This window comes from Anguilla anguilla, chromosome 14 (genome assembly GCF_013347855.1).
Source record: "Anguilla anguilla isolate fAngAng1 chromosome 14, fAngAng1.pri, whole genome shotgun sequence".
NCBI lineage: Eukaryota > Metazoa > Chordata > Actinopteri > Anguilliformes > Anguillidae > Anguilla > Anguilla anguilla.
Window position 1 is genome coordinate 35,051,128 of NC_049214.1, and position 24,883 is coordinate 35,076,010.

The 24,883-nt window shown below is 42.3% G+C and overlaps 2 protein-coding genes across 7 annotated transcripts; one reads left to right on the top strand and one right to left on the bottom strand.

Annotated features, from left to right (window-relative positions):
* The first annotated feature begins 693 nt into the window (after positions 1–693).
* On the top strand, positions 694–5,781 carry cfap53 (cilia and flagella associated protein 53). The gene is made up of 8 exons (XM_035392160.1): positions 694–942; positions 1,426–1,655; positions 1,879–2,052; positions 2,517–2,820; positions 3,260–3,475; positions 4,015–4,231; positions 4,346–4,448; positions 4,961–5,781. Exons 1-8 carry the CDS (start codon positions 886–888, stop codon positions 5,193–5,195), a joined length of 1,536 nt encoding a protein of 511 aa, XP_035248051.1. The 5' UTR covers positions 694–885; the 3' UTR covers positions 5,196–5,781.
* A 1,085-nt stretch (positions 5,782–6,866) lies between these two features.
* Positions 6,867–24,724, bottom strand: carm1l (coactivator-associated arginine methyltransferase 1, like). Of its 6 annotated transcripts, none has more exons than XR_004762206.1 (13): positions 24,386–24,724; positions 21,670–21,795; positions 19,080–19,183; positions 18,777–18,881; positions 17,868–17,978; positions 15,488–15,665; positions 14,949–15,039; positions 12,178–12,259; positions 11,155–11,240; positions 10,672–10,761; positions 10,324–10,461; positions 9,289–9,374; positions 6,867–8,028 (listed from the first exon to the last, which is right to left on the bottom strand). XR_004762206.1 is itself a non-coding variant. In XM_035390150.1 (13 exons), the coding sequence occupies exons 1-13, from the start codon at positions 24,616–24,618 to the stop codon at positions 8,019–8,021; spliced, it is 1,347 nt and encodes a 448-aa protein (XP_035246041.1). In that variant the 5' UTR covers positions 24,619–24,723; the 3' UTR covers positions 6,867–8,018. The 6 variants fall into 6 exon arrangements, 5 of the variants coding, with proteins under 5 accessions (XP_035246041.1, XP_035246040.1, XP_035246039.1 ...); XM_035390150.1 differs by having other exon boundaries at positions 9,289–9,378; positions 24,483–24,723; XM_035390149.1 differs by having other exon boundaries at positions 9,289–9,378; positions 18,777–18,857; positions 24,386–24,723.
* Between the last annotated feature and the right edge of the window lie 159 nt (positions 24,725–24,883).

A 24,883-nucleotide genomic window follows, 5' to 3' on the forward strand; every position in this document is an offset into this window, starting at 1 on the left:
CTGTAAGCCAGCCTGGAGCCGGCTGTAACCCTATTTTTATACAGTCTATGTTATAACCACATGAAAAAGATCGGACTAAGTGGAAAGTTATCTTGCAAGTTAATGGAGAGTTGTAATCAGACTGTATTCTGAACATTTACTGGACGTCTGTTGACACCTATGGTTGAGACCGAACAGTCTTCAGTTCATTTACGAATATTAACATGAATGTTCAACCAGGGTCAGTGACGCTGACAACCATTGGGGACTTTCAGTCTTAAACAAAAGCTATATTCATATATATTCTGCATATTTTAAAATAAATTTAAAACGAATGACAAGAATATAAACGCTTATTATGTATTAATTAAATGATAGGGTTTCATCTTTCTCTCAATTTTTTTAATGATTGAAAATGCTATCAGTCATGTTATATATAACACTAAATTCGTATTATTAGTACTGCATCCACACACCATTTTTGGTGGCTTATAAATACATATTAAAAGATCACATGATAACATGAACTTTGTTCAGACTACTACAGCTTATTAATTATTTTATTTTATCCTGGCGATCCAGCACACCGCACTGGAATGGAAAAGGGAGGGCGGATACGTATTGGTGGACTTTCAAGAGACCAGCCTACTGGCAGATTGATTTTATTGGCCATTTAACCCATCATTCTGGAGGTATTGGTTGCCTTGGCACCCATTAAGTTGTTCCGTAAACAATCCAAAATTGTCCGTTCGGACAGGAACTCCAGACTATCAGAAACTGTTTGCTTGTCACATAACGTTAGTTTCGGAACGCGGTTCAGCCGATGTGAACTGTTCATCGTTATAATACTATTTATTCAGGAGTTTTTTCTTTTAAAATAAACAAGGTAATATTTAATTGTAAAATATGATTCTGAACCGGGTACGAGAAATCACGGGGCCAACACCGCATTCAGTTGCCGTGGTAAGTTTCTTAGGCACCAATAACGCTAGCTGGTTTGCTAAACTGCAGTAGGCTACAGGAAAACAGATCATTTACAGACAATAAAGATTACACTTTTGAGGTTGATGACTAGCTAAAGTCAATCAACATCTAATCTCATAGCCCAAGTTAGGCCAGCGGTCTACTGGTTGACCTTTATAATTCAGAACATCCATTTGTAAGATAAATAATATTAACGTTAGACTACCCGACATATTTGTTAAAGACTCCAAAAACAGGTTCTAGCTTACGTTGCCTCAGAACCACAATGTCCAAATTGTTTATCGGTACGTCGTTAGTACATTCACAAGACAATTGCGGAATATGAATTGAAAATGAATATGACTTGTTAGGGCAAGTTTTCCCTTGACCAAATAACCATGAATTCAAATAGCCTTTATGACCGCTTGATGATTCTGACCATAACGTTACCAAATCAGCTGGCTGCTGTTGCTAATTTTTCAGAGAGCGAAGTTCCCATCATCGAAACCCGTTGACCACATTGTCCTGGAAAGAAGAAAGAAGGAAGAAACGTATGAAAAGCTGCAGGATTTCACCCGGTATCAGAAGACCTGCGACCTGAAGTCTACCTGGGAGAAGACCACGGGGCGCCGCATCGTGCAGGGCACCATCCGGAGGCGGGTACAGGAGGCTCTTGACCAACATCGAATGGGCATTGATGATCGGAGAGAGAGGTTAATTAGCGTGTTTACCTAATTTCCCTAAAACTTTTCATGATTATCGGTTAAACATTTTGTCAGTTACTTTTGAAGGTATACTTTAATTTCACTGTGATTTTGTCTGTGTGTCTGTTCCTCAGAGTACATTTTTGGGAAGCATTTTCAGTGTATGAAAAGTGCTGCTCAGTTATTATTATTATTATTATTATTATTATTATTATTATTATTATGCACCCAGACTGAGAAACATGCTGGAAGTGGAGGAGAGAGATCTTCTACAGGAGATGGAGGATAAGAAGGAGACAGCATGGGAGAAACAGGAAAAGATGAGCCAGAGAGCAAAGGAATTGAAGGAGAGGAGGGAGAGTGACAGGCAGAGGGTGGTGAGCGAGAAACTGGATCAGCTTTTCAGGTAAAACGCGTGGCGGTGTTCAAGATCAGCCTTACTCTGGTGTAGCATTTGCATTAGTCTACATACATTTTAGCATTTAGTTATCCACATCAATTTACACAGCTAATCTCTTTAAAAAAACATGGACACAATCCATTTATCCAGCAGGATATTTACTGAACCAATTCTGGTTTAGTTCACCTGGGAATCACCGGTACAAACCTGTAACCACATAGTTAACCTGTAACCACAAGTTAGATGCCAAATTTCCTAAATATTATACTTCACTTCCCCCATGTTTTTGTTTATTTGCAACCCTTGAGTATCACACTGTTAAATTATGTAGGCAGTTATTGCAGAATATCACTGTAGAAAAAATACATCATTATACATCCTGCATCATGTCATCAATATATTGTGCACATTACACAAAGGTGTGAGCACACATTATGTTAGCTTCTGACGGCCCTGTATGTGTGTGCCAGGGAGCAGTGCGAGGAGCTGCGGGAGGTGCAGACGCAGCGTCTGCGCGAGGCCGTCTGCGCGGAGCGGGCCTATCAGCTGCGCAGCCGGGACGAGGAGCGGCAGCAGCTGCAGGAGGAGGAGCGCCTGTATGCGCAGCTCTGGGAGCAGGACCGGCTGGCCAAGCAGGAGCGGGAGGAGAAGGAGGCGGAGCTACGCAAGCACGGCGACCGCCAGCAGCAGGACTTCCTGCGCATGCAGATCGAGGCCAGGGAGAAGCAGAGGGTTCTGAACCGCCAGCTCAAGGAGGAAGAAGCCCAGCTGCTGGTACGGCGCGGGCGGGGTCTCTGTCGTTACCCAGCCAGTAGTCCCGGAAACCCGGGTGATCAGATCCCAAAAGGTCTTAAGAACAGCACTTACTGTAGCAGTGATAGAGCGTGCCAGAGCCGTGCAGCTTAGACAGTGCTCTAATTCTCAGAGGGACGTCTTCAGTATGAACTGCTGAGTTTTGTAATGTCTGCCAACGGCTGCAGTGGTTTCCAACATTGAATACATCAAATTTTGACTCCACACTTAAAGATGATACGGGTCCACTCTGCCAACTCATTACTTGTTTCGTAGATAACTTGTCCCCCGTCCCTGCACAGAAAGTGAGTGATGTGTGAGTGTAAGATTCCCCTCTGTCCCCTCACAGGAAGTGATGCGTGAGTGTAAGAGTCCCCCCTGTTCCTGAGCAAATTTCCACTCCTTTCCTCTCTCCTGATAGCACGAGCAGCAGGAAGTGATGCGTCTGGAGGAGCAGAGGGAGCGCAGGAAGAAGGTGCAGAGCCAGCAGCAGACCAGCAGGCAGCTGGATCTGTCTCTCAGGCAAAAGATGCGGCGTCTGGCTCGGGAGCAGCAGGAGGAGCTGGCCCTGGACATGAGCATCATGAACCAGCTGACCGAGGAGAAGGACGAGGGCCAGGACCACCAGGAGAGGAAGGTGAGAGAGCCTCAGACTTTATACACGAAACAGATACGCAGCTCCTGCGTTCTTCCGTCCTCTCTGCATCAGGATAGGGGGGAAGGCAACTGGAGGAGGTTCTCATGCTACATTACAGTACAGAACAACCACTGCGACTTTACTGTTCATCAGCATGAGGGTGACACAGGGAGTTAAGAACAGGGAGTTGAGTATCTGTAAAATCTATAGAATCTGTGGGAGCGCTGTGTGTGGGTGGAGAGGGAGGGAGGGAGAGATGGAGGGGCCAGGGGAGGAAAGGGGTGGGATTAGAGCTCTGGGAGGGAGAAGGAGTAGGTGAGAGCTGTAACTAGGGGAGGAGCCAGGGCAGAGGAATTTCAGAATCAGACCTGTGATAGGGAAACCATGGGGGGGTGGGTGGAAATGAGGAAGGAGCCAGGGTGGAGTGGGCGGACTGGAAGGGAGAAGCGGAAAGCGAGGACAGATAAACGAGCGTGCTGTCTGACCCCGTTGGCCGCGCCCCCCCCCCCACCCCTCCCCCCCCCCCCCCACACACACAGCGGCAGCTCCGGGACGAGCAGCAGCGGTACCGGCAGTACCTGGCCGAGCAGATGGAGGAGCAGAAGCAGCAGGAGGCGGAGGCGGAGCGGCTGTTCGAGGAGGAGCTCCAGCAGAACTGGGCCCGGCGGGCGGAGCAGTTCCGCCGCGAGCGCGAGGCCCGGGACCGCCTCATGAGGGAGGTGATGGACACCCGGCGCGCACAGATACAGGAGAAACGTACGACAGGCGCACCCGGTTACGCACCCACATTGGCCCGTTAAAGGGACGGTTCAACCTAAATATGAGTCTTAAGAATTCTGCGAGCCTGCTGCATGTGGTGTGTTTCCACAGTGGATCAGAACATCGTGAAGCAGGCCGAACTTGCCAGAGAGAAAGAGGAGCTGCATAGAATCATCGAAGAGAGTAAAGAGCTAGAGAAAGAGGAGAAAGACAGGTATGCAGCATGCTGACACACATTATGTACATCACATAGACATCACTCACACACACACACACATACTACATACACATCACTCATGCACACACATTCACACGTGCACATGCATACACATCCCAAACACACTCACACACACACACACACTACAGTACAATTTATCAGGTGAACGTATTATCCAGAGCGACTTACGGTGTGGAGGAAACATACGTGCATTCACCTGATTAATATAAGCACTAGTGCTTGACCTTGCTATTTTTGGTTCAGTGTGTCTGATGGAAGTACGCTTGTTTCCTGTTTTCTCATAGAGTAAGATGGTGTCACATCCATCTTATCCCTATTATTCCATCCCATTAGCCCAGTCAGCATAGCAGTGAGGGGCCTAATCACACCACGTGGATAGTAAATAAGTGTTTATAAATTATGTGTATAAATTGTGCAAAAGGGGCTGGCGGAAGGTGGAAGGGCCCTGACGACGGTGTGGCTTCTCTCCTCCTCCTCCTCCTCCTCAGTGTGAAGAGAGCCTGCCAGAAGCACCAGGCGGACCTGCTGTCCCAGATCCTGTTCCGGCAGCGGCAGAGGGACACAGAGCGGGCCGAGGAGGAGCAGGAGCGGCAGCAGGGCATGGCCTTCCAGGAGCAGTACCGGAATAAACTCCAGGCGGTGCTGAACCAGGCCAAGTCCAGCACCGAGCTGGTGCACCCCTTCAGGAGGCTGAAGGCCACTCCCTCCTGCTACGGGGAGTGACACGGAGGCACAGACTCACTCGCCCGCCCACACACAGATACACACACACACGCACACACACACATGCAGATGTGCACATAAACGCACATACACACACACATGCACGCACATACACACACACACGCACCATTGATGTGATTCCAGGGATGTGATTTTTGTTTCCGGCTTTTTCTGAATGTCTCCGTCAGAGGCCGAGGGCTTGGGTATGGCATAAGCACAGAAGCACTCAAAGAGCCCCACAGACATTTGGAGTCTGAAAATCAGTATATCCTGGTCAATCAGGAAAAATCACATCCCTGAATTAACAGAAGAAATCTGACATCATTAGATCCAGATTTCCCAGTAAGAAGGCATTGCAAAGGCATTCATTAGTAGTGAGATAATTATTCTGATACAGCATTCCGATACAGGAAAGGAAATAGTTATTTCCTTGTGATATGTTGCATTTTATATGCTGCAAATATATTTGTCTTCTGTAGCCATAAATAAGTTATTTTCAAAGTGCACCACAATCTGTTGGAAGCATTGAATATTGTTGTTTTATCAATTTTGACTTTTTCACTATCAATAAATGTGTTCCTTAATAGCTCTGAGTGAGTATTGTTTTAATAAATGTTAGATATTGCAATTGCCACTACCATTTAGAAAGCTATATAAATTGTGTGTATTACTATACAGAAATTACAAGGCAGAAAAACACAATTAAAACAATGGAATGTGAGCCCAACTCAACTGTATTCAAAACAAAAGTTACAAAGACAAGCAGTCAGAAAGGATTTCTGTCGAGCAGACAATACAAATTACATTTCATACAACTTCACTGTCCCACGACTGCAGTGCTGTATGTATGCTAATGCTAGCTGGTATGTTTCTGGTAAAAAAATGGAATAAAAAAGAATTATGAAAGACTAACATGGTGACAAGTCTCTACCGGGGATACTCAAATATGGCTTTTGAGGACAGAACTGATGCTGGTTTGTATGTCTGCCAAATAATTAAATGATTAATGGCCAATAACTTCATTGGCCTGGAGGCCCAGGGCTAAATCGGCGATTGGAGAGGAAGAAAGCAAACCAACAGCATGACTGGCCTACAAGGGCCATAATTAAGTGTCCCACTCAATACTGTAAAAAAAATCTATCATAGACCATAATAAAGTTAAACTATCAGCATTAAAACAATATAACTAGCAGCCTGGTCAGGCTGTAAGATTGTGTGGAACCTGGTCAGGCTCACAGTACTCTCTGGTTATGAAGAGCTTGGTCAGGCTTACTGTACTGTTGGTTTATAAGCAGCCTGGTCAGACTCACAATACTGTGTGTTTATGAGCGGCCTGGTCAGGCTCACAGTACTGTATGGTTATGAGCAGCCTGGTCAGGCTCACAGTACTGTATGGTCATGAGTAGCCTGGTCAGACTCATAGTACTGTATGGTTATGAGCCGCCTGGTAAGGCTCACAGTACTGTAAGGTTATGAGCAGCCTGGTCAGACTCATAGTATTGAAAGGTTATGAGCAGCCTGGTCAGGCTCACAGTACTATAAGCTTATGAGCAGCCTGGTCAGACTCATAGTATTGAAAGGTTATGAGCAGCCTGGTCAGGCTCACAGTACTATAAGCTTATGAGCAGCCTGGTCAGACTCATAGTAGTGAAAGGTTATGAGCAGCCTGGTCAGGCTCACAGTACTATAAGCTTATGAGCAGCCTGGTCAGGCTCAGAGTACTGCAAGGTTATGAGCAGCCTGGTAGGACTCACAGTAGTGTATGGTTATGAGCTGCCTGGTCAGACTCATAGTATTGAAAGGTTATGAGCAGCCTGGTCAGACTCATAGTATTGAAAGGTTATGAGCAGCCTGGTCAGGCTAATAGTACTGTAAGGTTTATGGTCAGTCTCTCTCTCAGTACTAAGCCAAACTTTTTTGCTAGCTAACAACTGCACTGTACACTGCAGTATATAGTGTTACACCTTATGGGTTGGGCTGCTCCTTGTGCTGTGCTTTTCTCCTTATTACATTGATTAGGATGGCAGACACAGGTATGGGTAATTGGAAGGAGCAAAAATGCCATGATGCATGACTCCTCTATCTTTTCCATTTGAGCCTGACCTTACAGGTCTGGTTGAGGACCTTCTGGATTTCTGGCTTTACTTCTGCTATGCTGTATTTATTTGGTGCTGAATTACAGGCTGGCAGCCATGTTTTCTTATTTTGTTATCTTTTTTGGTTAGTGTCGCAGTTTCCATCAGTTTTGTGGGGTGAATCACATGGGGCCCGTAGATGTTAATTTAATTGAGTTTCCAACCATTTGCAGATGTTTATTGTTAGTTATTTTGTTGTGAATTGTACATTTTACATTTCGCAACAAATTGACTTGTGTGTGTGCATGTGTGTTTTTTGTAGTTATATATGCAGTAATATTTTATGTGAGGTAGGCACATAAAATGTCCTTTAAAAATGCTTTTAAAAATGATAAATGTTTAATTCTAGGAAAAAGCAGAAGTTGTGTTCAATAAATCGGCTATCTTAATTAAAATGTAATTAGGTATGGTTCAAACATTCTGGTTAATTGGCATGATTATAAAAAGCCAAATTACTTATGAAACATATAGTGGAGTTCCGTGTTTGGTGATGAGTGGTTTACTTGGCACGAGCCAGCATGATATGGACACACTAAGGATGTGGCAGCCCTGATTCCCATGGAAACAAGGTCACATGACCAAGGTGTCACACCAAGGTCTACTTGACTTGGCTGAACTGCAGGTTCTCTGGCTCCTGGTCTGAGACAACCTGTCCCAGGTTTCTCCTGCGAAGTCACGGGAGCAAGGCCTAGGCATATCTGGAGAAAAGTGGCAGAGGGACAGATCAATCAGTGGGACAATCTTTAAACAAAAAAAAGTTATAATCACAGATTCTCTATCAGAACCAGATGGTCAGCTGCCTAGTTCCTTTCATCTGTGCTGCTTACCTTTCTTTAGGAGGTTCTGGGTGATAGGAGTTTCCAGTGCTATCTTATATGCATTTTATTGGCCTGGCCAAAGACAGAACACCAATTGTTGGTATTGCCTTAATTCATTATTTATTTATTTATTTATTTATTTATTTATTCATTGTGGAAATGTGTATAAATTCCATCAGACTACAAAGTTTCAGCTTCAGTGGTACAGAGACAGGACATTAATTTTAATTTAACGCTCACCTTTCTGCATCAGAGATAAGGCTTAAATATGTATGCTACTTCTGGTTTCTGGTATACTGGCATAATTCTTAGTATACTGGTCTATCAGTGACTGATTTATTTCTCTGAGATTTGCCTTTACCATGACGATGATGATGTGTATATTTATTATATCTGTTTTTGAGCTATTTTTAATGCTGCTATTTCAGAGGGAATTCAGTAGACAGAGACAAGCAATAATAATGCCACCCACTAGGTGGGGTTAGAATCCAACCCACCACTGACTTTCTACATCCTTGTGTGTTCTCCATATCAGGGGTTCTCAAAGTCTGTCCTAGGGACTTGTGTCTTTGTAATTTCTCTTTCCTGTCATAATTGCAGCCCCTAAATTGTATTGAGCTGCTAACAGATATTAATTAGCCACAAACAGACACGTTATAAAGAGGTTGCATTTTTAAAATTAATTCATTTATTGACCGACAGGTTAAATCAGTGAGGTCCTGACACTAAAGCATTCAAAGACAAACATTCAGAGACAAGAAGAAATGGCAATGAGCCAAACTGCATTGTGTCTAAAATTTGTAAATAATAACTTAAAATGCACATTTTCAACCACCATCATTGATTGCGAGATTGGCAGCATCAAAAACCAACATAAACAGGGTTTCAGGAAGGAGTTTGAAAACCCCTGCTTCACAAGACAGTCAAAATCGTAATACTAATCTACTGTACCATTTCAATTTCATGGCTGGCTGGGCTGATGAAACAAGGTCAGATAGAAGAAAACAGAGAGAAGCTAAGTCTCATCTTAGAAACATACAAATGATTCTTCTTTGAGCGGATTTGTTCTAATGTTCTGCCTCACCTATCTCACCTGAAGAAAGTGTTTTTTTTTGGTCCACACTGTTGCTCCTAGCTTACCTGAAGAAAGGATTTTTTAGGTCCAAACTGTTGCCAGACTTGAATCCAGACTGGTCCACTACAGCCGTGATGTGAATGTCGTAGCTCTGCCTGGGAGAAAAGGCCAAACACAGCTTTTAATGGGCAGTTTGCTTGCGATGGTATGATAACAAAACACATCTTTCATTAAGGTACCCTTAATCTGATCTCCCAAAACAATTTTTCATCACAGTCAAGTCAAACATATAAGCACCCTCGTTTAAACATTACATCACTTTTAATCATTTAACAGATTCTCTAGTCCACAGCAACTGAAAAAGCTGTGTACATAATGATCAAGATAAAGAAGAGAGACAAATGATTACTTCTCTACAAACATTCAAAAGAAAAACGATCACTTCAGGGGGATAATAATGGGGGGGAAACAATATTTATGAAAACGTTATAATTTTCTTTGTCATCACCGATCATGAAATTCACCCACCTAAACTATTGCTGTAAGTTAACGAACCCCAACTAACAGTTGTAGTCTACAGTTTACCTCGTAGGCTGTGTATGTGTATGCATGTCTGTCTCCAGATTTAATTATCTTATGGTTTATTTATATGCATTATTATTTTCAGTTAAGCATAAGAAACACAGTACAAAAAAGAAATTATAAAGTGTGAGTTGACCACATTCTCTTCAGATGGTAAGATGAAGAAACAGTGCCAAGTTACATGAAATAATTTAATAGACAATGGGTAGCATTGCTTTGGAATAAAGCTTGTTTATTTTGTGTGAGCTGAGATAGCCAATATTGTTTCTGTAACTTGGCCTCATTTTGATATCAATACTTTTAATGGTAGGCCTAGATTTTGCAAGTTTTACTGAAAGACATATAGACAGTGCTTTGTGTGCGTGAGTAACCTGGCATTTTTGTACGTTGCAAACATGTTTTTGTTAAGATTTAATAAACAGGACAAGACCTGCATCTTTTCCTCTAACAAAACCCTTTTTTATGATTTGAGAAAACATTGATGAACTGTCCCTCCCATTGCAGATGAGCTCTCTCACCTCCTATTGGCCATGAGCAGGACCGTCCCGGACAGCGTTTGACCTGTTTTGCCGAAGAGGGGGGTCTGAAGCAGGCAGCGGACCTGATACCAGTGGGTCAGGGGTTCGCTCGGTGAGGTCGACAGCCATATCGTCACCCTAAATGCACAGACACCCCAGAAACTTCCATTAAGGCTAAAGACCCCACTACATTATTGATTGTCAATAGCAGCAGTTTTAGACTCAGGTGTAAATTAAGTATTATGAAACATGTATGCTGCCTGTTTATGGCAGAGCACCACTATATATGACACAAAAATGACAAAGAATTGTACAATAAGATAGAATAAGAGAACTGCCTGATCTTACCTGGAACCCACAAATGCCACATCGAACCAGATTGCCAATCCATGGATCAACCCGGACTGGAGAAGCTGGAAGACAAAGGGAATCTCGATCCTGAAAAAAAAACCTTAACATCATATTCCGGCAAAAGTTACTAATACCTTTTAGTTTACCTTGATTTTAACTAGACAGACCACCTGAGAACTTTTGCAGTGACAACCTGGGAATTCAAAGTTGGTAGGGAATGCAAGAAACTGTGTAGCCAATCAGAATGGTGGGTATGACCACATGGTCTGAAGCACAGTGCCCCATCACTTTTCTGTGGCATGTATTTTATTTATTTTTGTTCCAGAAGAAACATACCCCATACAACCCTTCAAATGCATCTTCCAAGAGTTTTCCCAGGAGATCTAATATCCAAGTACTAACCAAGCCCACACCTGTAATGCTGTAAATATAAAGACAGCCAGAGTACACAGTAAGAATGGTTGAAGTCATAACACTAACCTGTGTAGATCCTCCTCTTTAGCCTCAAGGAAATTGATGCTGTATTTGACAGATTTTGCCATGAGAATCTGCATATCAAAAGTGTCCTAAAAAGAAGAAAACTGTAACAAAAAACTTAAAACAAAAGGTTCATTCATCTGTTGGCAAGTTAATGCAAAAAGCAAAACCTGACAATAGACAGTTTAATATTATATCAGATTTTACATAAAATTCTACATAAAAAAATGGATAAAAATGGGTCATGGGTCACTATGTTTATTTGCTCTGTTAATGTGAACATATCTCCCTCTTGAAGCCATCGACATCCATCACTGGGTAGCAATTTGGAGAGAAAAATGAGAAAATGTAATTCCACCCACAAGGTGACAGATTTATTTAGTACAGTGCACACCAATCAGCAACACTGAAATAAATAAATCAATAAATACATTAATAAATAAATAAATAAACATTTGTCACAATTCCACAGTAAAAATGTCTCTTCTGGAAATTAATTTAGAAAAAAACAGTAGCCAGTTGGAAAAGTTGCAACAGTTGCAACATGTTGTGGCTGTCACTTTCAGGGAATATGCACTCTGTTATAGTTGAATTAACACATTTTACTGCGCACCCCAATTTGGAACGGCCAATTGTCTGTAACAGCAGCCGCAGTTGTGAACACTGCCGATTCTGGAGAGGTTCTCCCCCGAAACACGTGTAGAGGAGTCGGAGGAAGATCACGGCTTTAGCATGCAGCCCACAGGTGCCCAATCGTCCAGCGGAGGTCACTAGATAGCGATGAACGCAGAACCCTAACCGTCTGAACCGTCCCATTCCCTGGACAATCACCAATTGCATGTCCCTCTATGGAGCTCCCGACCACAGTCGGCACTGGCATGGTCCAGGTTTCATCCAAGACCATGGGGCTCATCCATACACCACATTGTGATACCTTAACCGAACGTGCCACCCAGCAGCTGGATCAGGCTTACTTAAGGTAACCTGCATCGCCAGCACCCAATGACAAAAGCACGGCGAACTCACCACGATGGGCTGTTTGAAGAACTCATCTGAAGAAGCGCTGTGGAGGCCACTCAGGTTGATCCCATAGAAAGATGTCTGATGCCTGCAGAGAGCAGCAGAAATTCAGGTTGGTCTAGTTGGTCACTTTTTGAACTTCGTGACCCTACATGCAGCCCTGTTTTTGTGTTTCACATGACCGCGATACCTGACAGACACCTTTGCAGACCGAAACATTGCTTGCACCATGACAGCTTAATACAGAGTGAGGGGTCTCTTTTACCTCATTAGTCCACTTCATACCCCCAAGCACCTGTGGAGTTTTCCCAGTTGTGCGTGTACAGCCTTTTCTCCCCTGAAATTACACTTGACACAGCTTTACCTTTTCAAGAGGTAAAACATTCTATGCACCACAGCCATTCACATTATAATTTCATTGAATGCTTTTGTGGTCTTTGTTCGTGAATCCCTGGTGAATTTTAGGCCACTGATAGTGACATTCTGATCTTTCGCAGAGAGGCGTGTGTGCAGACTGTGGAACCTGTCAACGCTGGAGCTAAGAAGGTAGGTAAGGGCAGAGTGAACGGGGGTTTGGGGTGGGTGCTGAAAGGGGTTCCGCTTTTCTGCCTGGATGACCTAAGCTCCCTGGCAACCATGCCGCTCTCAGCATATACATTGCAAGTCTCAAAATCCAAATGCACGTAGGTTTTCCGTTTAAAAACATACCAAATTCACCATCCAAATTAGTGTGTTTTCAGTTGGCTGAGGCAGCTTTTATGTGCGATGAAACATAATTAACATGCTTCCAGATATTTTATGTTCAGTTTCTGATGGCCTGCTAGCTTTGCAGTGTCATGTATACGGGCCTTTGCAAGTTCATGCACTAAAGCAAGAAAATATGCTCCAAGTATTTACAAACCAAAACAGTTTGTACACATAGGTTGTATATAAGCAAACCACTCTTCAAAAAAATAATATTATTTTAAGTTGGAACTATTTCCTATGGGACATTGCAACCTGAGACCACCGCCCTCAAGGAAAGAAGTACCAGCACATATTAAATATTAAAAACCAATTTTTTTGTTGTTAATAAATGCTGTAATATGAATTTGCTCATACAGCCAACATACCGTACAAGCTGCTTTGGATTGTCTCGGTTTTGACGATTAACTCTGAATGCCCTATACCTGCCAGTTCAGTAGTTCAGAAATATCTCTAAAATATCTGAAAATCTAAAATATCTCTAAATGTCTCCTGTTGAGGGATGTTTTAAATTAAAAAAAAAAATTTCCACTATAAAGAAGGCAGGTACACTGAAACTTCTCTGAATATCTAAAATATCCTTCATCACATACAAAAACTGTTGGCTGCAATCAAAAACGTACACTAAAACTGAAATAATATATATTTTTTAAATCTAGAAAGAAAACTATCCCTTTACCTCCATGGCAATGCCGCTACTAGCTTGGTCTCTACACTTTTATGCAATTCCATAAAACACTAAAAACAAGAGCAGCCGCAAACTTAATTTCTCAGAATGTCAGCATAATTGCCAACTGCAGATTCAGTTTTGTTTTGAACTGCCGCCCTCTTTGAGGCCTGAGCTTCTCGAATGCTCCGCTGGCGGCTTGCACGCGACGCGCGGTCTGAACCTGGTCGCTGTCCCGTGAGCGCTGTTCAACTCGTCCGCTGGCTGCAAGCGAAGACACGATCGGTGCCCACATGAGCTGTGCTAAAGCCATTAGCGTCTCCCGCGGTGCGTTACCGTTCCGCCAGCAGGATAAAGATTCACGCTGTAAACGCATGCGTGCCGTGAGGCCTCGCTGGCTGGGCTCCAGGCTCTTGAAAATGTATCATGGACTCGTAAGGCAGAGCTTATTCTGAATCTGAGCCTCAGCGCCAAGTCGGTAAAAATGCTGGTACTTGCAGCAAAGAAAACCCAAGAGAAAAATCATATCATCGTATTCATGGGGGTGGGGGGGGTTGCTAACCCTTCTGTTATCGGATCACTGGTAACCCGAGAAGGATTATGAGAACCACTGCGCTTGCCAGGACATGTGTTATAGTTTGGAACCTCACTGGAGCGGTAGAGATCCCATTTGGGCTCAGCCCTGGATCTGAACAGCAGGCGACAAATGGATTACCAGCAATGCTTGTCTGAAAACCACAGACCCCCCCACTGCCCCATCCCCTCTGAGGGGGGGGCGGGGGCTGAAATGTACACCCCTCTCCCCAATCTCTGCGTGAGGCTGGAAACATTTGGTGAGGAAGTGTGGGGGACAGTGAAGGCTGCTTACGGGGTGGGGGGGTTATACAGTCACAATCCATTTGTCATTTAGCAGACACTTATCCAGAGTGTCTTTAAAAAGTGCACACATAAAGCTGATGCTGTGCTCATTGTAGTCATTGTCAGTACACAAACCCACAACATAACATTAAGTGCCACAGCATGTAGTGTTTAAAATATCAGATTGGTTTGATGGTATAGTGCTAGATGTAGCAGAGGTAGGGCTAGCTGACTCAGTGCAGCATCAATTCAGCAAAATTGCATATGATCTGGCTAATTAAGTAACTAAGAGCAGGAGTTGCTGTGAAATCCAGAAACCAAGATGTTCACTGTTGACAGCATCCTGACATATGTCACTGCCATGTGTCACTGTCAAAAATGCCATTGTTTAAATCTCATAACCATCAAAAGACTATGGTGATTCAAACACACAAACACTATAATGAACTAAAAATCCAAGACTCAAATCTCAGACCATTAGGGAGTGTGGTAAAACTACACCTCTCACCAGAAGCTGGAGCGGGCATAGTGTTCCATGTACAACAGCTCATCTGTGAATGGAGCCAAGTGGATATCACTGAAGGTGGGAAACATCTTTCCTGTACAGGGGAAATGGAAAAAAAGCTGTTTAGCCCTAGGGCATGAAACTATAGATGAACAAAATTTCATTACCTATATCAAGACAACACAAATGACATGTCAACTGAAACAGGGAAGTGTATCATAGTGATACACTTTATATTTGATAAATTAAGCAGAAATTAAGTCAAGAAAGTGTCAAGCACTCTTCTGAATTTTAATTAACCAATGCGAGAGCTGCCCTGAATAATAACTAATAGCTCTGAAACAGATTTAACATGAGTTAGTTTGAAAAAATCAATTATGAACAGAAACATATGACTTCAGTACATACCTGGGCAAAATAAGTACTAACACTATGATTAGATTGTCAGGGAGCAACAATTAAAACCAATGCAGACGCAATAGTGCTAAACACACACTCAAAGCCCTTGAGGAATAGCGCATTAGCATGTTGTCTGAACCCACCGTTGGGCTTCAGCCACTTCCGTGAATGGAGGTAGCTCTCGAGCATTCGCTCGTTCAGCAGCATGTATCCGATGGGCTCAGAAATTATGACGTCCACATCCTCTGGGAAAGACACTTCCTCAATCTTACCAGCCACGACTGTGATTTTGTCTGAGAGGTTGTTGCTTTTAACAAGTATCTGTTTCAACAAAAAAATACAAAAAAAAAAAAGAAAAAAGTCTTTGAAAAATTATCTTTGGGAAGAACACCATCAGCTGGTACATGCATCCATCAACATTGTAGCCTATTAAATAACTCACAGCATAACATTTAAAACATTTTCAGTCTGGCCAGAGTGCAGACGTCTTTCATTGCTTTTTTTTGACTCTTCCAACACCATAAATACAGCACCAAATGTCAACGACATGAAAGCCAGGCACACACCATATGGTTTGTCTCCTGGGCTGACCTCGGTGTGCCTGTCTAAAAATACGGCGAAACGTAACCGATTATGTTCAGGTAGACCTGCAATGAGAAATCTCCCATTAAGCTATCTGATGCACTTCCCAGTTTCCAAGAGTGGGTTCCAGTCGACGGAGCAAGAAATCTGCCCAAACCGAGTCTTCAAAGCGAACCTCTTGATCCTGCAGCAGGGGCAACTGTTTAGGGGGTGGAAAAGCTGGAGGGTGGGAGTGAGGAGGGTTTTACCGTAGGTGAAATTTGTGAAGATTTTAAAGATTTTTTCCAGTAAGAGGCCAAGCCTGGTCACATTAGGTGGTTTTTCCACACGGTAGACCTGCCGCAGTGAGTTGTGAGAGAACCTTTTCCTGTTTGTTTGTATTCTGTTTTGTACCGTGCACTTTCGCACTGCCGTCCCCTGCACATCAGGCCGGCAGGCGCCGGGCATGTAGTGTTTTTGGCAGCTGGCTCTGTCTGGGTGCCACTGGATTGTGCCTTTGGCCCAAGAACCTAATGATCTGAATCAAAGATACTGCAGGAGGACCCTTTGTTCCTTGCCCAGTTTATCCACCTGAAAAACGCATGTTAAAAGGCGCCATCAAGTTTGATATTGTGCTTAGGGGAAGGAGGTAAATTCCGGAAGAAATTGACACTGGACACATCTGGTTGCAATCTCAAAAAAGTAAAAAAAAATATATAAAGGATTGAGGGAAAAAATGGGGGGAAAACGGGACAGAGTTAACTATGCTTGACTGTTAGGTGAGGATCAGCCCATCCATAAAAAAAAATGTTTCCTTTGCCCCCAAACCATTTTTATTGGCCAAAACTGTCTTCAAGTCATTAAACGTTTGGAATTTTGAGCTTTAGAGTCAACAAGGGGACAGAGCTCAAACTTTCAGGGGCTGAAGTACTGTAGTAAGTCTGAGATTGTGGTTCCGAGGCAATACAAATGCATCATTACATTAAATTACCAGTCTCAGGGTTTCAAATCAAATCTGGTGAGGCATCGTGGTTATTAACAATGTGACAAATTATTCATCATATTTACTTAGGATGACTTATGCCAAGTGCTACGAATGACCACACTTGCCAATGGTCAAAATGCAGAATAAACAGGATGCAAAATAAGAAAGCAGTTTTGCAAAAACAGAATCACAAAATGCTTCATTTAAGAATCGCAACACAAAGCATACAAGTTTTTCAACCGGGAAACCAATTAGAAAAAGCTGTTATACTGTAGGTAGGGCAAATGGAACACTGAGTAACAAAAATAGACCATGTTTCTTATATTCCTTATATTAATGCTTTAATCGTGGTTTATTTATGCCTCTTCAACAATCGAGTGTCAATCAAGTAATGAGATTGCACTGCAGTAATTTCCCTCAGGGAAAGAAATAGTGCTTTAATTTGTTTCAGAGCTGGAATTGGTGAAATTTTGAAAGTCGCCACACACTGCACAGATTCTTTCGCTTGCTAGTGTTGTTTCAACATCTTCGGAAACTGTGTCTGGAAAAATGTTTAATGAGTCCCCAGAGAGCTCATTTTTAGCTTGCAAACCCCAGGGGTACAGGAACCTATAAAGCACCTTGCAGAACTACTGATGCCTCACTATTATACTGTAACACTGAACTTTAACCTTTTTTCAACATCATAAAAAAACTAAAGGCCACCTTTTCAGGAAATGACAAAAAACTGTTTTCTCAGATAAAGAGGACAACCACATACTCACAAGAGTTCAGGAAAAGTGCTGGAGCAAAACAAAATGTTCAAAAAGAAGATGGGAAAAACGGTTTTCATAACATTATATTACATTAGACAGGTTTTAATGCCATAAACTATTTAACAATACACAACTGATGATGCAAGCTTTCTAACATTATATCAAACTCAGAAATGGAGATATATTTTTTTCCTTGATGAAAGAAAGAGGAGAGAAACGTACCTGAGCATATTTGGCCGCAGAACTGGCCTCTACAGCATACACCTTCTTTGCTCCTGCCTGAACCGCGAAGAAGGACAGGATCCCCGATCCACAACCTACATCTAAAACTGTCTAAGGGAGAGAAAGATCCAGAAAGTGTTTTTTTTCTTCTTCTCTCACCACACACAGTGATATCCATTCAATACTCCACTTCAAAAACGAAAACTTTATATTCCAGCTCAGACAATGTGACAAAATGCACCATCACACAGGTTAGGGAATTTTATGATACGCACTGTGACCATATTGTCACAGTGTGTGTAAATAAAAATAAATAAATAAATAAATGTAATGCGTATCATAAAACCACGTCTTATTTAAAATGCATTGAAACATGCCTTGGCAGTAACCTTCGTATGGTGGCTGCCTGCCCATGATGTACAATATTTGGCGCTCCCTTTTGCTTTTCTCAGCGTATTACCTTCGCATGACGGTCACCTGCACCACGTGGTCAGCAGTCATGCTGTTGCTCTCCCACAGGAGCTTCATTTATGTGTATGATGGCCACTAGTCAAAGTTTCATAAAAACTTATGAGAAGGCACTTTCTCAAAAAGATTGGTATTGTAGTGCCGGATGGTACAGTAACTAGCTAGCCACTGGCTGGCTAATGTTCTGCATCCGGCATGTTTGTTGATAGAAAGGTTTCACTATAGTTTTCTCCCCGCGTCAACCCACAAAGCTTCAAATATTACACACTAATTTTGCCTGTTTCCAAATGCTCTGCTCTGGGGTAAATTAGGTCAACAAAGAAATGTGGTAATTCAAAAGTTCACAAAAGTTGGAATCCCCCAGATGGAAGCTTTTTGCACATCTGGCAACCAAAACTCCAAAGAAGTGAGTGTGCACCCACCCTGCTGCCTTGGCCTCACCTTGCCCTTGAAGTCCACCTCATTCACCAGAATGGCCTTTTGGTATGTGCCAGTCCTCAGGTAATCCTGTAGCATGTTCTGCTGCTGTGACAAACAGCCATAAAACTGAAAGCACAGGAGCCCGTAAAAGAGTACTCCACACAGGGCAACACAGTTATCGGTGGGTGTTGCCCGCTCACAATTTCCACCACGCAAAAACATAGACTTTTACCAATATTTCACACAGTTATGGGTCAGTCGTACACTACCCATTCAAACCAGCTGTTTTCCATGACTAGCTTAAAAACAGTTTAATCCTTTTACCTGGAAATATTGAAGGGCAGAGGAATCATCGGTCCGCCGGTCAAAAGCAGAAATTGTCTCATGGCCGATTCCCCTTTTCAGCAGTTTCTGGAATGCTTGGAAATCTGAGCAATGGAAAGAGTTGGCCTTCTCAGTGTTGAGATATCCAGCTATCAGCTATCCAGCACATTCCATATGAAAGAGTTCTACCACACACCTAGACTGTGGGTAGCTGAAAGGTTGCCCATACTACCATGTTAGCTTAGAGTTTCCATTACCAGGCTTACAGGTTCAAGCTTGCCCAGAGGGAACCATAAGAGGTCCCCATGCAAACACATACTTCAAGGTGCAGTCACTGGTATGGATCAGGCATTGGACAATATACATGAAGAGAGTACTCTTACTTTTTAATCTTTGCAATCTAAATCTTAAAAATATAAAAACTCTGATAAAACTACTGTTAATTTGGTAGCAATGAGTGGGTTTCCACACTAAAGTGTCCAGCTGTTTAAATAGGTGATGTGGTGAAATAAATGGTGATTTGAGGCTTTGATACAGAAAGCGTGAAGAATCGATAGGGGATGGAAATAAAGTCCACACACTGGTTGGTCACGTCGAAGGTCTTTGAACATCAAAACATCAAAAATGTCCCCTGTGTGTTAAAATAAAATGAATTACATCTGAGTAGTACATAGTAAAGCAGTGCTGGACAGACTTTTGACTTCTGTCCAAATTCATCCGTCAGTTCTGCTTGGATTCATATGTGACTTTTAAAAAAAATTTTTAAGTTTATATTATTGCTTTTGCATGGAGTGGGATGAGCACAAAAATATTTTTGTTACAAAATACTTCCCAAAAAATGTCTCTATACACTACCATCAAAATGGTGGAGTCTTGACAGATGACACAGAGATATAAACCATACAAATAAAAGTGGAACAGCATGTCTTGCATGTGAAATGCACATATGTGCAAATTCATGTATTGAAACAATATCTATCTTTGTGCATGGACAACCAGAAACATATTTCACTTGATAAATGCATAGAAATGGGAATCTGAGGACAATGGCTATTCTGTATCCCTTTATGAATTATTTTCCTGTAATCGAATCTATGAGTGAACTGTCACAGCTGATGAATTAATTGAGAAAAGGCTTTAAGCTGTGGTCCCCAGCCCTGGCCATTGAGAGCCACTGGGCGTGGCTGGTTTTTGTTTTCACTTTAAAATTAGCAACCAGTTTAAATCCAAGAAGCTATGCCAGCTATGTCACCTGTGTAGTCAGTTGCTCTATACTTATTATATTCAATTACGTACCGAATGACAACAAAAGCCCAGCGGCTGTCTAGGACCGGGGCTGCAGGCCCTTATTTTAAGCGCTTTCAGCTCCCAGCCCAGAGATCCTGGCCTCGTTGGCGGTCTGGTTTTGACTGAGCTGGCACGCCAGCAGATGGGAGGATCTGGGTTTCATGGCGTAAGACCTTTCTGCCACCCTCCAGCGAGCACAGTCACACTCAGATGTTTTGCACATGTTCTGGAATCCTTTCGTGCGCACGTAACCAAGGGCAAATGGGCTGAACCGTTTCCAGAAACAGGAGTGAACTGGTAAGACCCTGGGCCCATTATTACATTACATTACATTATATTACGTTTAATGGACACTCTTATCCACAGCTCTTATCCAGACTTACGATGTTGGAGAATCTTAAGCGCACCCACCTGATTAATGCGAGCACGAGCGCAAGTCCCGGCGAACAGCTATTCCCAAACCAGTGACAGCACATGTAAAATCACTGAAGCACTAGTGCAAGCTAACTATGCTAACCATGAACCAAAGTACAAATTCTAAACATATAAACATGATATCCATAGCAAGCCCTAAAAAGGAAAGCCAAAAAATATGAGACTATAACTAAAACCATCTATCCAAATAAAAAGGAATGTGTGTAAAAGGTGGGAGAGTTCGGGGATATGGATGGGAGGGGAACGAAGATGCAGCCTGAATACTTTCTGATAATGATCAGCTTGTGCTGACATTTATCATTTCGCCAAGTGATATGGAGTGCTGTATGTGCTTTGCTTGCCCTAACAATTGGCAGATAATATCCATCACTGTGCTATTAAATGGGAAATACACACGGAATCCTCAGAGGTCTGTTTAAATACAACATGCAACTAGGCAGGGATACTCAAATCTGGCCCTCAAGGCTAGGAGTACTGTTGGTTTTCATTGTTCTTAGAAGAGAATAGTGGGCATTAATTGATCAATTAACTGTCAGGTAGAAAAAAAACCAGCAGGACGACAGGCCTCAAGGGTCTGAGTTAGCTGGATAACTTCTTCGAGTAAAACCTGGAACCCTCCCAAATCTAGAACATGGACAGAGGTAAAAAGAGCAGTTCCAGCTACTGTTACTGTTCCAGCTAACTCAGTAATCCTGCTTTGTGAAGTACCCCACCCGATTTGGGTATTCCTACAGCAGATTAATGATATGTGTTTCCCAGAGGACTGTTGGTGGGTGTGGCTATGGGATGACTGATGCTTGGCACTCACCAATCTGTGTGCTGAAATGCAGTGGGTGTGGCTATGTGATGACTGACGCTTGGCACTCACCAATCTGTGTGCTGAAGTGCAGTAGAATACTGAAGTAGCCCGGGGTGACGAGAAATGACTGGGTGCCAACCTTGCAGCATTCCGTCTCCCTACTGACAGAAAACTTTGACACGCACACCCCGTCACCTGCAGGGAAAGCACAAATAAAGCATTTCACTCAGGAGCAACATACATGAGGTACCGATGAGAAAAAGAGATGATTTTACACCTAACAGTGTTCTATAAAGACAACACGGACCTGATCAAAACAATCAATCAGCAAATTAAATTAGATGATTGTTTCCATAACCACATGACCATCGTTTCCATAACCACCGTTTGCATAACCACAAGTTCTTGGTTGACCAGCCTCATCTTTAACTCTGGACTTGAAATGATGTGTTGAATCTTGGAGACTATGCCAGACGTTCTAAAACTCATTCACATTGAATGCAATTTCTTGAAAAAAAGAAAAGGTTCAAAGCCATGTTGGTTTAAGATTTTTATTTATCTGAAGGTTAAACCCCTTTCCCCCTCAATCTGTTTAAAATTATTAGAATTAGACAACAGTGTCTACTTTTAATGTCCATTGAGATTATAAAACAATACAAGTAGCTGTATGTTATACAGGGGAGTGGCAAAAAAAAATGATATTAGCTTGACAATTTGAGCTGAAAAAGTAGCCTAAGCCTGAACGATGAAAACTACAAGGGAGTTACGCTCCAATACCAGTGGTTTTTAAGTGTTTTGAAAAACAGTAGGTCTTCTTATTGCAAGTTGTTTTGGTTTATAGCTTCTGCTGGACAGTTAAATTGTAATGGAAAACTATAATAAAACATACGTAAGGTTTTAATTTGTTGCATTTCGAAAGTGTTAGGATAAAGGCCTAATTCTTCAGTCTTGGTCAGTCCTATTTCCGGTCCAAGACTCTTGTGGGGTCTACGTGCGGCAAAATAAAAACTGCAGTGCCGTTCTGGCACACAGCAGGCAGCTTGTCACGGCGCAATCTGATCCCGCCCGCCAAAACCGCAGGAACTGCAGTCGGTCAGGGTCAGTGTACCGTACCAAGGAAAACAATCTGAGCAGACAATGCTGGGCTCACATAGCGGAGCCCCGGCGGGTCCCGAGGGAATGGGGGCTCCTCGAGCTTGCACAACAGACACATAAATTTCCCCTGGCCTGTCAAGCATGTCTCGCCCAGTCCCGCACGGGGAAGCCCCAGCCAAATGTGCACAACACCTGCGTGAGGAGCAACAAGTTCGGAAGCACTCGCACCGCTCTCGCTGAATTCATTCAGCTGCACTATGCAGTTTCGGCGCGTACGATTCCTCTTCTGAGATTGCCTACTTTAGCTGCTGACCCTGAAGAGAACAAGGCAATGTGCAATTTAAAATTGTGTTGTTTTTGTCAACAACGTGCCTAATTTTCCTAGTGGTTAAAAGGGACATGCAAATAAGTTCAAACAACACCGATGAATGATCGCACTTAAAATGCAATAGAATTCCAGATCCAAAGCTTTGACTCAAACACCAAATGGATCAAATCCCACTGTGTCCAATGCACCTATTGGCCTTCATTGTATGCAAATATTTTAAAACAGGCATCCAATTACCATGCAAATTACTCTTAAAATGGTACAGGTGAACATGTAATGTCTGCTTTTTATGAAGAATAAGTGGAACTCAAAAATACTTGGTCTATTGGACAACCACCTTTGTAAAGTATGTGATCCATAAGACTTTGTCGGCCTACAGATCTTAAACTATAACAGAAAGCACGTGATCATTTCGAAGTGAAATTTAAAGTCATGGTAACTTGCCAGTTTCCAGAATTAATACGTAATATATTAAAATCACTTCCAAACCTCAGATCCCCTGAAACTATGCAGGCGCCTCAACTAAGTGTAATCTTCAAACTTCGTGTGACGTCATGCAACTACGCACATATATCAGCATTAAAACGGGGAGAATGTGTTCATAGCATATAGTTTTATTAAAAAGAGTATGAAATTGCGCAACATGGAGCTGACAGTGTGACGTGCAGCACATTATTCAACGTGAAAACTAATTTGTGTAATTCATAGACAATACGATGCAGCAGAGCGGTCAAAGTTGCTTGACTGTCTGCTTGATAAACAAAACCGAATCTAATGAAAGTCGTAATTTTCAGTGTGGACACTTAATTTTAACCGTAAACCTGCCAATAGGAAACAAAGTAACGAGTCAACTCGACCTTGTTAAACCAGATTACAAATCGGAGAAGGCTAATGGCAGTATTAAATGCATTGGCTGTGTTTGATCCCCTCAGTTTTTATTTAGGAGGTGTCTGGATTAGTACTTCCCTCGGTCAGATTTTGAGGAATTTTGCAGTTTTGACGAGCTAATGAGAATAAATTACAGGCTACATAAATATATATTTAAATTGTTTTCATGTAGCTACTTATTTACAAAACAAGAAGTAGCATAGGATATTTGCCAATAGCCAAATTTTACTCAGGAATCTCATACTTCAGCTATTATTTTATCAAGAACGCGCTGCAAAATAATTCCGCTTTAATCACAATCAAATATGTATTTAAGTAGTAAACATAGGCCTACTGCTAATTATGTTTCTTAAAAATGATTAATGTCCACTTTCCTAAAATAATATAACAAAAATATTATTATTACTATTATTATTATTATTTCCGTGTTAGCAGTCTTTCGAGGGAGCAGATTAATAACTAGGCTGTACTTACTGTCTTTAACGGTCAATTCGATTTCCCCAACCTCTCCGCTCACCTGTAAAGTGAGGTCATATTTCTGGTTTTGTTTAGAGAGACGGATTTCACCCACAGCTGGATCTTCGTTGAGGAAGAGAAGGTTGATCGGAAAACAGTCCCGTTCTGTATTCATGTCCATAGTACCACTGGCATTTGTTCCCCCAAGAGCGATGGGGTACTGCTTTGTCACTGCATAGATTTACCCGCATCTGCCTGCATATCTACTCTGCCATAAACGAAGAGAGTCGAGAGAAACGGTTTTTTTGTGAGGTGGGCGGAGGTTTTGTTGACTGTGGAACAAAATCTGACATAGCGACTCCCACAGCTGCGCGCTATTGGGCAGTTCAGGACGAATACTTAGCGAAAAAGGGAAAGATTAAAATTAGACAAAAAAAAAAAACTTCGTTGGCTAAATGTTTTAAAAATAAAAAATATGTGTAAGTAATTACTTAAATAAAAAATAGAAAAAAGAAG